The sequence below is a fragment of the Magallana gigas genome, chromosome 3, assembly GCF_963853765.1.
Source record: "Magallana gigas chromosome 3, xbMagGiga1.1, whole genome shotgun sequence".
NCBI lineage: Eukaryota > Metazoa > Mollusca > Bivalvia > Ostreida > Ostreidae > Magallana > Magallana gigas.
Window position 1 is genome coordinate 39,026,606 of NC_088855.1, and position 14,795 is coordinate 39,041,400.

At 33.0% G+C, this 14,795-nt stretch overlaps 2 protein-coding genes and 1 long non-coding RNA gene across 3 annotated transcripts; 1 reads left to right on the plus strand and 2 right to left on the minus strand.

The window, feature by feature from the left end:
* LOC136273941 (uncharacterized) lies at nucleotides 1-1,639 on the minus strand. The gene is made up of 3 exons (XR_010712162.1): nucleotides 1,127-1,639; nucleotides 408-463; nucleotides 1-228 (listed from the first exon to the last, which is right to left on the minus strand). It is a non-coding gene; the product is annotated as an uncharacterized lncRNA (long non-coding RNA).
* Nucleotides 1,640-2,166: 527 nt separating this feature from the next.
* LOC105340605 (meiotic nuclear division protein 1 homolog) lies at nucleotides 2,167-6,554 on the minus strand. Its single transcript, XM_011446746.4, has 6 exons — nucleotides 6,418-6,554; nucleotides 6,261-6,326; nucleotides 3,492-3,665; nucleotides 3,293-3,400; nucleotides 2,987-3,146; nucleotides 2,167-2,544 (listed from the first exon to the last, which is right to left on the minus strand). The coding sequence occupies exons 1-6, from the start codon at nucleotides 6,418-6,420 to the stop codon at nucleotides 2,438-2,440; spliced, it is 618 nt and encodes a 205-aa protein (XP_011445048.3). The 5' UTR covers nucleotides 6,421-6,554; the 3' UTR covers nucleotides 2,167-2,437.
* A 90-nt stretch (nucleotides 6,555-6,644) lies between these two features.
* LOC105340606 (uncharacterized) lies at nucleotides 6,645-14,751 on the plus strand. The gene is made up of 13 exons (XM_011446747.4): nucleotides 6,645-6,802; nucleotides 7,593-7,687; nucleotides 8,750-8,862; nucleotides 9,797-9,980; nucleotides 10,901-11,005; nucleotides 11,141-11,217; nucleotides 11,877-11,990; nucleotides 12,594-12,690; nucleotides 12,987-13,155; nucleotides 13,329-13,420; nucleotides 13,665-13,832; nucleotides 13,948-14,070; nucleotides 14,302-14,751. The coding sequence occupies exons 1-13, from the start codon at nucleotides 6,724-6,726 to the stop codon at nucleotides 14,323-14,325; spliced, it is 1,440 nt and encodes a 479-aa protein (XP_011445049.3). The 5' UTR covers nucleotides 6,645-6,723; the 3' UTR covers nucleotides 14,326-14,751.
* Nucleotides 14,752-14,795: the final 44 nt, after the last annotated feature.

Consider the following 14,795-nt stretch of genomic DNA (forward strand, 5'->3'; position numbering starts at 1 on the left):
TCTTCATTACACCAGGGAGCTGCGCTCGCTATCAAGATACTGCAAAAATCATTTACAAAATAAAGAAATGTACAACAACATCTATTAGAAGTCCTACTGTACCCTTACGGCATCCAAGTTTGGCATCACACTCATCTTTCCCACACTGACACACAGAAGCACAGCTTGGTCCAAAATAGTCTTGGGGACATGGCACAGAACAGTTAAAACCAAATGAACCAACGCATTCTGAAGAGGATCGTTTTTCAAAATTGAAATTATGTACAACCTTTTTTAATATTACACTAATATTTACCCATGCGGTTAATATGCTCAATATCAAAAACATCTAAGTCAATGCCCAGTTTATTCATTTTCGATATCTATTCTGATAAATGTAATTCAAGTTTAGCTGTTACAAGTCTTACCTTGACAAGTTCCGTTTAGTGTCTGATAGTAATCGCTGCAACACCTCATCGACCCACTGCATAGAAAAGTTTACTTCAGTCAAATGAAAAAAAAAGAGCTTTATTTTTAAAATGGGGGGGGGGGGGGGTGTTGGTTGGTTTGTTATGTTGTTGTTGTGAATGTGCTAGGTTAAAAACTGCCGGTTTTGTTTGATTTCTAAACATATGTACAATGTATGTATTTATTTATATTACACAGCATGCGTTAAACTATGTCCTAACGATTACCGCAAAGAAAACCAAAGTCCGTTTTTTCTGAAGAAATATGGCCATATTATGATATAGAATTTCATCCAAAGTGTTCAGCAATAACGGTCATGTTGAATTTTTATAATACTTTATCATATAAGTGTACCTCGGTGGAATGGGAAATTCAGATATACTAGTTAGTTTCTTTAAAAATCTTAAGTGTAGCCTTTTCATGATGATACTCTGAAGAATTTCAGCATGGGTCATGTTACGGTACCTTTTGAATGTTAACAATCAACGTATTTATCAAAATCAATTGAGTGCCCCCCCCCCCCCCCCAAATTAGAAAATGTCAATCGCATCGCTTAATATCAATTTCATTTAAAATCGGATGTACATGATATTCTAAGCATTTGGAAGAATATATCAGTTGTGTAAGCATGTGGAACCTATAACTGATGTTCATTATAACTAACTAACAAACAACTTACTCTGGTAGCACACACACGTGCGAAGCTGGCGAAATAGTAGTCGATTGAATCGAAGGGCCTGGTAAAACACAAAGTCCCAAAAGCAAGATCGCCGCCACTCTGGGATCCTTTTTACCATACTGCGTCTCTGTCTTCTGTGGTCTTCTTGTATGAATCATCAGAATTTATTTACTTGATTTGAATGTAAAACAACGAATAATTTCTAAAGGTTCAACACCGTGTGAAAAGTCGTTGAGCCTAAATGACCCACAAAACTGTTCGAACTCAGTTTCCTTGTTAATGGTAAACCAGTTATTGAACTACATTGCAATTTTTATATGACAGAAATAATATAGGCGTATATCGTATATTATGTACTAGATTTGCACCGTCTCGCATCAATATTTTGAAAATATTTCCGTGAATCGTTGGTGAATCATGTTTATCCAAATATATCATATAAATATTCGAAAATATGTTTTAAACTTAACAAATTATATTCCCACTAGTACTGTTTTACATGCCGTCGTTCGACAGAACTAGATATTTAGGTGCCGATAGCTATGAAATAATCGGATACAGTCCAATAAAAGTATACTTTAGATATGTTTGTATAAATTAGATTTGTTCATTGTCAAGTATACAACGCATTATTTTTGGATAGGGTAAACTTGAGTAAAAAATATGTCATGAAATTCTGGATAACATTAAATTTTAATTGTTTATGGAGTGTTAGCATGGTTAGGGGCACTTTTAGTAATAATCGTATATAAAGTAAGAGAAATGTTTAACGACTGTAATTTTTTTTCTCTATATATAGAGTATATTTGACATAACTCATGGGTTTGTTTCTTGGGTCACATTTGTTTGCACCGTCATTTTTTGAACGGGGGGGGGGGGGGGGGGGGCGTACGGCACAAAGACTCAATTCCTTTCAGAGGTAATGGATTGAATAAATTGGCAGAACCATTATTTACACTTTGTTTGATATGTTTTTTTTAGGCCTAGTATACTTTTCACAAATGTTTTTTTTTAGGTATAAGTAATAAAAAAACCAAAAATGAATGTAATCAGTATAATTCAATTAACAGTATAGAAACAAAAAAGTTTGAATGATTTCAAGTAACATTTCTGACATGTGTATTACGATTCACAAGTAAAGAAAATAACATCTTTAATCAAATAAGATGGCAACATACATGTATCAACAGGATAATATACATGTATTTGAGGTCATACAAAACCTATGAACAACATTGCCAGTATTCTAGTATATAAGGAAACTGTTTTGCAATAACATAAATGAAAATCAAATAGACTAGGTCAGCATTTTCATTCAATATAGTCAAAATCTTCAGGTATTCCAAACTGCTTGTCAATAACACTTTCCTCAAACTGGAATTTATTTTTAATCCATGACTTGGTGGAGAAAACATTATCTGAAATGAAAGTTCAAGTAATGAAATAATATATATGCAATAAATGCAGCATGTGTTTGTGGAAGTATTACTTCCACACAAAAAAAACCCCCAAAACAATAGATACAGAACCTGTGGCTTGTGACGAATATGTATATCTTAATTTGATATCATTTAGTCAAAATTTCAGAAAAAAATGTACATGTTTTTAGCAACTACAACTATTATTTTTGGTACAGCATGTACAGTATCAAAATAGTAAGGGTCTTCTTAAATCGTGACTCAACATGCACTAAAAATTAATAGAAAAATGTAAACTATTATGTTTAAAACATTTGGCAATAGATAGAGTTGCTTATCAAGAAAGATACTTTATCTGCAGAATTTTCATTCTAAGATAGAGTAGTTTTCTTACACAAAGTACTACATATTTACAATGATCATCTGTTTTGGATGAAACTACCTGTCCAGCGGTTAGCTGCTTCTTTGGCTTCTCCAGTCTGCTTTCTCACTGACTCTAAAACTTCAGGATCACATTCTCGATACTTTTCAATTTCTTTCAACAATGAAGTTTTCTCTTGCTTCTTCTCCTCCAAGTCTTTCAGTAATTGAGATCTCTCTTCCTTTGAAATCCAACAAGACATTTTGCGATTTAAAAAGAATATTAAAGTAGTTTTCTTAAAGATATTTTTTATCCTAGTTTACAAGCATCAAATTGAATATCAATTTTAATTTCAATAACAAGTTATAATGCAAAAAGAAAACTTACTGAATTTTCCTTTCCTATTTTAGCTTTCTTTACATTGTCTGCCAATATTCTTCTTTTTTCATCCAAATCATTGATCCTGTTTGTTAAATCATCTAGTTTTCGTTTTCTCTGAAATTTTGATTTATAAAGATCTAATATCAAAGAAAAACTAAACCAGATGTTTATCATAAAACAAAAGATATTAACAGCATTTTCTTACATTCTGACTAGCTTTACTTGGAAAAGCCCAAAAGTAAACAGAAGTTCCTATCTTATCAGTATCAACCATTCCGTCGTCCACTAAACTAGTAAGAATTTCCTTTACAGACATTGAAGTGATTCCCTTTTCTTTTTGACACTGTCTTTCTAATTCTTTCAGTTGAAAAAAGTCCTTCTACAAAGAAAAAATTACACAAGTTTATTGCAAAAAACAAACAAAAAACCCCCAAAACCAACCAAACAACAACAAAAAAAACATAGGTAATCACAGATTACAAAGCTCACCGAGATGAGACATCACCCTTATGAGACCACCTTTATCATATTAAATGAAAATCATACTTTATGATCTTGGATATTCATGGATTCTGTTCTGACACAATATCGTTTATCATCTGTTAAAAAATTGTATGATAATCATATGTTCATATGTTAATCAATACAATAATATAAAATTAAATATTGCATCCTATCATATTTACAATATATATCATATAATACAATAAAATACCATAATAAGCAATGATGAGATATGACATTGTAACATATGATATGACATTGTATTGTGTTATACGTTATTGTATTTGATCACATAATACAATATCATAATATATAAAACAATATAGTATTATATTACAATATCATATTACATAATACATCATAACATTAAAACATATGATATTATATTGTATAATATAGTATGATATTGTATGATTCTGTATCATTTTTGATACATAATATGATGCACCTGACAATATAAAATTGTATCATAATATACAATACTATACATAACGATATCATGATACAATATCATAACATAAAATATAAAAAAAAATTGATACAATATCATATCATATAACTTTTTATAATATTACATATGATAATATATTGTATCATATTAAACAATATTGTTTCATACCATACAAAACTATATCATAGGAATCATGTTATATCATTTATCAACAAACACATCTATCTATCGAGCAGGTTTGAGTGAGGTAGGAGATTTCTTTAGCATCCTTGATAATGGAGATCAGGCTCTGCATCTGAAGCAACCTCTGCGTTTCATTTATAATATAGTTAAATCAACTATGCAAGCTATCATCTATAAAACATGTGACCTGTTCCAAAAAAACTAAACCTCATCCAGCATCTGAAACCTATGACTCAGATTCAGCATTCAAGCCTGTCAGGTGCATCAGTATACATAAGACGCATCTCCATGCAAGTTTGGTGAAGTTCAGACCAGTAATAATAAGATATCATCATCAGAGGGCACTAGCAATTAAAACCTTAACCTGCTCCAGCATCCGCAACCTATGGCTCAGATTCAACATCCATGCCTGTCAGGTGCATCTGTATCATAAGACACACCATCCATTCAAGTTTGGTGAAGTTAGGACCTGTAATAACTAAGATATATTTTTTAGCATCCTTGATAATGGAGACCAAGCTCTACATCTGAAGCTTCCTCTGTGATTCATTCATATTACAGTTTAATCAACTATGCAAGTTTGAAATAGTACTATTATCTATTAAACATGTGACCTGTTCCAAAAAACTTAACCATATCCAGCATCTGAAACCTATGGCTCAGACTCAGCATTCAAGCCTGTCAGGTGCATCAGTATCATAAGCGCACCATCCATGGAAGTCTGGTGAAGTTAGGACAAGTAATAACTAAGATATAATCATCAGAGGGCACCTGTTTCAAAAACTTTAACCAGCTCTAAAAACCTTAACCTCCTCCAGCATCCGAAACCTATGGCTCAGATTCAGCACCCAAGCCTGTCTGGTGCATCAGTATCATAAGACGCACCATCCATGGAAGTCTGGTGAATTAGTAACTTAGATATAATCATCACAGGGCACCTGCAACAAAAACTTTAACCAGCTCTAAAAACCTTAACCTCCTTCAGCATCTGTAACCTATAGCTCAGATTCAGCACCCAAGCCTGTCTGGTGCATCAGTATCATAATACACACCATCCATGCAAGTTTGGTGAAGTACAGACCAGCAGTAACTTAGATATTGCTATCAAAGGGCACCTGCAACAAAAACTTTTAACCAGCTCTAAAAACCTTAACCTCCTTCAGCATCTGTAACCTATAGCTCAGATTCAGCACCCAAGCCTGTCTGGTGCATCAGTATCATAATACACACCATCCATGCAAGTTTGGTGAAGTACAGACCAGCAGTAACTTAGATATTGCTATCAAAGGGCACCTGCAACAAAAACTTTAACCTGCTCCAAAAACCTTAACCTCCTCCAGCATCTGAAACCTATAGCTCAGATTCAGCACTCAAGCCTGTCTGGTGCATCAGTATCATAAGACACACCATCCATGCAAGTTTGGTGAAGTACGGACCTGCAGTAACTTAGATATTGCTATCAAAGGGCACCTGCAACAAAAACTTTAACCTGGTCCAACAACCTTAACCTCCTCCAGCATCTGAAATTTAGGACTCAGATTCAGCATCCAAGTCTTTCAAGTCCATAAGTAGGTCCAGATGCATCATCCATGCAAGTTTGGTGAAGATAGGACAAGAAATAGATTAGATACAGGACCTGCAACAAAAACTTTAACCAGGTCCGGACGCCGACGCCGACGGTATAGCATAAGCTCCCCCTGACTTCGTCTCGGTGAGCTAAAAACTGTTGCTCTTCGTCCTGTAATCTCGATATTTTTTTTAGCTCAAATTAAAAATTAATGTTATCTTACTGACTTAATTATTACATTTCATTTATTTAAACAAAGTTCTGCGTACCTTCTCGAAAAAGAAATCCATCATTCTGCTTCTTTTTTCTTCCACACTTAATCCCCGCTTTTTCGACTAAAATCAAAAACATATCGCAAATAATAATCAAGAAAAACTGTTTGCTAATTTTTATTGCAGTAAATGATCATTATGATGTGATACATACCATTTTATCAGCAATGGCATTCGAATCCAATCAAACGATTAAATTTAGCGCCATTTTCCTACTTTCATTTTCAAATCTCTTGAACGTCGATTCCGATTAGCAATGGTCATGTATCTAAACGATCAAATTTAGACGGCATAAGACATATTAAGGTTAATTGGTTTTATATATTATATGGATAATTTTCATCATTACATAACGAAAGCGGCTTACATATAGTAAACATGGCAAAATCGATGTCGCAAGAAGATAAAAAAAAAACCATCGGGCTCGTTATCACTTCTATTTGGAAGGAAAGAAAGCGGGATGGAAAGAAAGTCGCAATACAAGCATAGAGCCAAAAATGTGGCGAAAATAAGGCAGCGACATAAAGAAGAAGAATTGGGTAAGATAAATTTAGATAACAGTAGCAAAAAGTACTTATATCCAAGTGATGACATGTTCATTAAACGCACTTGTTTTGTGCTAAGTACGGGTATACATCAGTACATGTATCACGGTGATATGCTGCTGATACATAGATAGTATATACTATATATGATAACAATGCACTTCAAAAAGTAATATTACGTATTCGTAAGACATAACCTGTGTGTTTGATATCTCCATGTTGTAACTTTGATGCTGTCATCATCACCTACTTGATTTAGTGATATCACATAGTTGAATGATTGATATCTTCGCCATATCATCTATTCAGTATTTGTATACCGGTATCTCTACCAACATGTCTACTAAGTGATATTCCTTATTTAGGAAGGTGAAATCACCAATTTTGATTTTTTACATAGTATTCATATTAGATTTATAAAAATTGTAATTTTCAATAGGTGATGTAACACTTGCAAATGAAATAATAAGATATAATATACGTATGTAACCATATGTACATAGATGTACAAGACAATGAGTGTCACTTATTGAAATTGGTCAATAACAGTTGATCCAATGGTTACTCATGATTTTGATATAATGGTATTTGTGAATATTGATAGCTTTGTTTGCAGTTTAATCAATGAATACCAGTGAATAACTGTGCCATACAAATACATGTTTGATCACTGATACACAACATGTGATATATTCTGATGTTCAGTCATGACATATCCATCACAAGGCTGCGAGGAGAAATAACCTCTCAACCAATGGTGTTATTTTTTTTTTCCTATTGATAGCCATTCGAAAAGATAGAAAAGAAAAACTCCTCAGTTCCAAGCGATTTCGCTTTATTGATGGTGAGGAGCTTTCTGATGAAATATCCCATGATGAAGTAAGTTCTATGGTTATGTTGAAATGAATTGTCTAACTGTTAATGACTGATAAATCATCTCATACATATGTTTGTACCAACATTTAGTCATTTACTGGTGTATCACTTCAGTGACTGTGATAAGTTTGCATACTTTAACACTCTGTACCGGGTAATTAAAAATTTGGTCCCTTTTAGGCCTAAAAAAAAAGTTGTGTGTTTAGGGTAACCCGACCTAACCTATAAAAATGCCCCTATACTACCATTTTAAGATGTCAATTTTTATCCGATTGTGAATTTTATATTATTTCTATAAAAAATCATTTTTTAAATGTGACACAAACAAACATTCTTAGGATTAATGCAGAAAAAATATGATAAAATAAAAAAAAATCCCTACCTACCTAACCTAATTTTTTCATCAGTGTTACCCTAAACACACAATTTTTTTTTATAGGCCTTATGAGTCCTTTGTTACCAAGGATCCATATTGCATTATGATTACAGATTCTTAGTGTGCTTTAAATTCCTTTAATTTATTATCTTAACTTTTCTCTTTTGTTTTTTAAACATGATTAAGTTTATGTTTTTCAAGGCAAGTTTATATAGAAAGTTTCCATGATATCGAAGGCCAAACAAAACCGGTGTTACTCAGTCAATCTAATTTTATGTTTTGACCAAACATATTTTTGATAACAAGTAAAATTCAATATTTTGTGTCATTCATGTTGCCTGGTAAGGCTGGTATATATTGCATACTTTTGCACCTGAAACACATTCTTTCTACATGTAAGTTGGGATAGTTTATATCAATAGAATGTGCTTTTTACTGTTAGCAACCAAAACTGGGTTTCGTATAGTAATTCAACACTCAAATGTTTCAATTCTCTCTTAAGTTATCACTTAATTTCTTTTTTAATTAATTGACTCAAAAACTAGGGGGAAAATGTTTTGTTGATTTCTTTACATTTAGACATATTGAAGCATTTTGAATTGAGGAGGGGTAGTGGATATAAAATAGTTTATGGATTTATATATGTGAGAAAATTTTTTGAGTTTTCAATGGAAGTTACTTTTTTCAAGGTTTTGAGTGCAGCAAGAAGTCTTCAGAAACCAGGACCACATAGACAAGAGAACTTGAGGACGCTTCGACAGGCATTCTCCCAAGGAACAGCTTACATTGACACTTTCTTTAAGTATGCTCTTAATTTATTAGATTCTTTTTCTTTCTTATTTCTATTTATTTCCTTGTTTGGTAAATTATGAAAAATTAAGTAGGCTGTAGGCCACACCAATATATTTTCTAATTCGTCGTACCCTGCGCTCTTGTATTTGATTAAAACTATACTACTAATATTATTATTATTAATTTTCTGCATCCAGGAAATTCTGCGCTGTTCTCTTTCTGTTCTCTTTCCGCTCTTTTTTTGTATTTTAAATAGTTTTAATATATAAATCAGAAACAAGTAGAAAACAATATAACCCTCTGCACCAATTTATTCATGTACCACCTAAAAATTTTGGCTACAAGAAATAATAATTTTATTATTTAATCCCTCGCCCACTCGTATCTTTTTTCAATGGATGTCTGACAAACAAGAAATTATATTGGTGTGGCCTTATGGGATATTGAAAAGAAAATGATTTTTTATCAAAGAATGTTAAAGTACTCTTTAATAACGATACTTATTTGTTTCAAAACTGTTATCCTGTAAATAAAATACTAGTACATGTGTATTCACTAAATTAATGACTAATTTATCATTTTTTATTTAAATTTTGAGCAAATCAAATTGCTAGTACATGTATTTATACATAACTAACAGATCTGTTTATACAGGGGTTTTTGTATCTTGAAAAGAAAAAAAATCCTTGAAAATTGCATGCATCTGCATAAATTGCACTAAAAAAATAACTCTTATACACATAAGGCACATCTGGGTTTTATACTAGGCAAATTAAGATTTTTTTCTTCTTGAAACATATGGTTCATCCCTATACTACATGTACACATGTAGTATGATTTGTGTTTTTGAAGTTTCTGTGTAGTCCTTTGATTAAATAAACAGAATACAAGATTTTAATCTCAACACATAGTACAGATAAGATATCATGGTGATTCTGAACTAGGGTTGACAACGCCTTGAACCTGCTGGTCGGCATTTACACTGGGAATGACTCGGCCCAACAACTTGAGGCTGCATGGTGCATAACAAACATCTCGGCAGGAACTACTGACCACTCACTGGCTATCTGTAAACAGGTAGCTCCTTACCTGGTCACTTACCTGAGTAGTGGAATTCCTCAGTTACAGGTAAATGGCTGCCTTGTCTACTGAGTCTAGTGGACATAGAGTGTTGTTTTTCTTAGAACAGATAGAGTACAGGCGATTTACATGTATATATATAAAAATTAACTTAAAAGTACTAATATTTGAAGTTTGTTTGCTGAAAGTTTTTAAAATTTAAGATGTTTCTATTCTATTACTTATAAATTTGATGACACTTAAAAAATAATGTACTTTTTCCTTCTTTTGTATTAAGTTTTAGTTATGCTTGAAGTTAATATCTAAAAAGAAATCTTTGTATAAACTGAATCGAATTTTAATGCTGTTTTTTTCCTTATTTTGCAAGAGACAAATAAAAATGTTTTTTTATAATTTTGTATAGCTTAATTATTCTCTGAATTCTGAAAAATAAAAGCGAGATTTTTAAATCTGCGAAGACCACTTCTCATGATTTTACGTGGATATTAATTCTTTGGGTTCAATAAGGGATTACAATAATAAAAACCCTTTAGGAAATACCCACAAACAGTACACTGTTACCTCCCTGTGTCCTGCTTATTGTAAATCAAAGTACTCATAGTACTGAAAAGCGCTAACCCAGCTTCTGTTTGTAAAAGATATACATGTATGTATATAACACTTTAGTTTCTGTATACGCGATATATTTCCTCATCACTGCGTGGCAGCCCCTGCAATGATGTATGTAAGCCCTGTACATCAAATTCACAGTAGCCCGTACTAGCCCGTGCAGCTCCTGAAACTGGTTCCCTAACCAGTTTAAATGATGTAAACTTCTGCTCATAGGGGGCGGTTATTCCTTGCACCGGAAGTAGAAGTCTAACGACAATAAAGCGCTGAGCTATGCTTAGCGCTTTAAAAAGGCAAGTATTGTGTCAATACTTTTTTGGGCATCAACTTGATTTCATGTACATTAATTCTGTCTGTAGGATCAGAGTGCCTGGACTCTGGGGAATTTGGCAGGAGACAGTGCAGAATGTAGACAACTGCTCCAGGCTCAGGGAATCATCCCCCCTCTGGTGCAACTCTTGCAGGCAAGTCATTATTTTTTTAGAAAACAAGTACATGTATGAGTTAGTGTCCTTATGATTAATAAATATTACAGGTAAATTTCAAAGAATTTTTTTTTATTAAATGTGTGTTTAAATATAAATATTTTTCTTCCACAGAGTCCTAATAAATCAGTCGTTCAATCTGCTGCGTTTGCTTTGTCAAATCTGGCCAAAGAATCAACAGACATTTGCAGGTAAATATTTTCTGATCGATCCTTGAAAAGAAAAAAGATATTTAATATTTACTTGATAACATGCCTATTGTCTGTCCCAAGATATTTTGAATTCACATTTTGCTTAATTGCTTGATATTTATAAATACCTCAGGGTTCAAACGATGTTCATTCAAAAGTATAAAAAATTTCCAAGATTTCTCATTCAAAACGCCCCTGTTAGCATATCAGGTTTCGATACAATCCTAAAAAATGTGATGTCTACGGAGATTTTGTATTGCAGCAAGCCCGGATGATAACGTTGAAATAGTGCGCGATGTATTCCGAGTGTATTCCGAACGGAGTAAAGATGTAAACATTCCCCATTATAAATCTCCGTAAGGAATCTGTTTTCGTTCCTGTGAATTTTTCTGAGTGACAATTGATAATGTGTCAAAGAAATTATCTTGGAAATTATCCCTTTCAACTATTACACGTGCACTTCTTTCACAGGTATGTGTATTTTTTTTAAAAATCGTCCAAATGTGCTGCATAAATATCTTGGGACAGACTATAGTACATTGATATGAACATATCAGACACGTCACTGGTATATACATGTACCGGTACTGTATGTGTACTATTCTAGTAGTCTATGTTAAGAGTATGTTGTATATAATCATGGTACATCTTTTCAACAGTGAGATGATTAAGGCTTCAGTCATCCCACATCTACTTCCTCACCTCTCATTCTCAACAGAAAATGTCAGTGTTTTAGCAGAGGTCTCCTGGGTGTTAACATACCTTGCTACCAGGTGAGCTATTCTCTGAGATCTAATCATTCTAGTCATATTTCTCCCTTTTATCACTTCTTTTTTTTTTGATGGAGGGGGAGGGGGGTTCTCCAAGACCTCTTTATAGTAAGCTGCCATGTATAATAATGATCTTGTGGTGGTGATAAATAGGATTGCTAACTACCTCAACATGGATGTGGATGTGTAAATGTACAAAAGCATGTGAGCACGATTTTAAAGCATTGTTATATGTCATACTCCTTTTATTTTCAATTTTATTAGCCTATTATTTTTTAAAGCTATCCTTTATGATCAAATACATGTATAGACATGTACAACTCAAGTTTTATATTCAAAACAACAAAATAAACAAATGAGTTTTGCATTAATTCATTGTTATTGTTGAAGAGAAACTAGAACAAACAATTTATACTGGTTGTTAAAGGCTAGGTTACTTTGCATGCCTAAATATTGCAATACATTTGAAAGTATTTTCTGTATATTAAATGGATCTCCATCTTGTGTTGCTCCTGTTAAAATATACTGAATAACCACATGTTGGTCTTTCTTATTCACAATCAACTTACAATTGAAATGGTTTTAATGTGCTATTAATGTTCAAAGTGGACTATTCTTGGAAGAGCTGTCAACTCAAGGGGTGATAACCAAGATTGTCAGTCTGTTGGTGTCTCTATCAGACATACAGCCTCATGAACCACAGGTATGACTCAATGATGTAAGATCAGAAGCATTCACTCTGGGATTTCACTATAATGGGAGGTGGGAGGCAATTTTTCTCCATTTCAATTGATCAAATTTAACCACTTCAATTTTCATGATTCATGTATAGCAAAATAAACTATTGGAAATAATTCTGTAAAGCAACTAAATAAAGCATTTTTAAATGAGTTTTTCTCCTCTGCATTTCAAAAATATTGAAAGCTAATATTATACAAATTAAAACGCGTCATAGATTTAGAAAGATCCAAAATACAGTTTTAAAAGTTTGATCATCAGGTTGTTACCCCATTGCTTCGTTGTCTTGGAAACATCTGCAGTGGACCAGACAAATACACACTGGAAGCAAAACAGAATGCCGAGTTACTACCCAGTCTTTGTAAATTTTTGACCTCTGACCTACGACATGCCCGCAAAGAAACACTGTGGGTTCTCTCAAACATGACAGGTAGCCCTTCACAAAGTTGTCAATGTGTTTATTATAAACTAAGCCAAAAAGTTTACTTTTAAAGTAAAAATTGATACAGTACTGATATATTGATTTAGTGCTCTGAAAATATACAAGTACCGTAATTTCCATGATACCCAGTATTTAACCAAATTGATTCTTACTAAATTCAGGTGATATCGATGTATGCAAGGAAGTAACTTTTGGTCCTATTCTATCCCATGTTCTGGAGCAGGTGCCTGCTGCATTTGACATCAAGTCAGAGGTAAAAGGGCTCTTCTGATGATTACTAAATAGTTCCACAGTATTTTGTATTTCAGTGCTAACTGCACATGATACTGTAGCATTTCACTAGTAATCATTTCTATGTAATATGACATAAGCTACTGCAGTCTGACATTTCTACATATTGATTATCACCTGATTTCAAGATGAAAACAAAGTGATCAGATATTTTATTACACAGAACACATGTATGTATACGTATATGTTTATCTATACTTTTGCAGGCACTTTACCTTCTATGCAATCTGGCCTGTCATGGCGAGGACATCTGTACTCATCTGGTAGAATCCAAGATGTTGCAGGTTGTGGTCCCCGTGCTGAAGACTCATGACGTCGAAGTCTTAAATCTAGCTCTGGCACTGTGTGAAATGGCAATCAGAATGACCCCAAATGTAAGGGTTCAAAAATTCAACTAGATTGGTATTCTTGGTAGTGCAAATTGCGTTTGCAATTTTGATATACACATTGTACATGTAACTGTTATTGATATTCTTTCATATTTTACAGGGAAAAAACATATTTGAGAAAGAGTGTGAGGGAATGGCTAAGCTTGAGGCATTGGAGTACCATAGTAATGAGGCCATTAGAACAGCAGCCAACCATATCCTGGATATGTACTATGGGGACAAGGTATTGTCTATTTCTATGAGCTTTGGATCATTAATTTCATGATTTTGCTTTACATTTCTCTGACCAGAACATAAAAAAAAATATTCTCAAATTGTAAAGCCACATGCATTGAAATAGCTAGAGTAAACAAATTTTATAGCAATTGAATTTAGAAGTTATTGCAGGAAGTTAAAAATCAAAATAATCTTGGAATTTGAATGCAAGTAAGTAAAATTTGATTGGTCTTTCCAGGAAGAAGAGGTGAAAATGACATAAACATTGAAGAATTATGAGAGATTTTAAAAGATGTTTATTACAAGTGTGGAGTTTCTCTACTGTCCAGAACCTGTCACTTAAAGTGCAGACAGAGGGCAATATGTAAAGATAGGGCGTGACCCCATCATATTGAAAAAATGTAGACTTATGTGCCATATATATGTAGATGGATACATTTATTCTATATATGTACATTTGTATTTTGTAAGTATTACAGTTTCATGAAATGAATTGTAATGTTTGAAACAATGCAAGCTAAATTGATCTGTTGCAGGAATATTAATGAAATGAAGATACATTATACATACATTGGTATTAATTGTTTCAAGTGTTTTAGTGATTTTTATCAATTAATGTATTTTAAGTGTTGTTATGAATGTCAGAAATCCTGCACTTTAAAGGGTCAATAAAGATATTTCCTCTTGAGGCCTAATTTCCTTATTCATAAAACATGGTAAATGTATGTTTAT

What these genes read in the sequence shown, in the direction of transcription:
- LOC105340605 (XM_011446746.4), bottom strand. An exon ending in CAAGTAAAGCTAGTCAGAAT is followed by an intron (nt 3,401 to 3,491) that starts GTAAGAAAATGC and finishes TCAAAATTTCAG; the next exon opens with AGAAAACGAAAACTAGATGA. An exon ending in AGCAGCTAACCGCTGGACAG is followed by an intron (nt 2,545 to 2,986) that starts GTAGTTTCATCC and finishes CTTTCATTTCAG; the next exon opens with ATAATGTTTTCTCCACCAAG.
- LOC105340606 (XM_011446747.4), top strand. Translation starts at nt 6,724, where the DNA reads ATGGAAAGAAAGTCGCAATACAAGCATAGAGCCAAAAATGTGGCGAAA. An exon ending in GGTTCTCTCAAACATGACAG is followed by an intron (nt 13,156 to 13,328) that starts GTAGCCCTTCAC and finishes TACTAAATTCAG; the next exon opens with GTGATATCGATGTATGCAAG. An exon ending in ATATGTACTATGGGGACAAG is followed by an intron (nt 14,071 to 14,301) that starts GTATTGTCTATT and finishes TGGTCTTTCCAG; the next exon opens with GAAGAAGAGGTGAAAATGAC.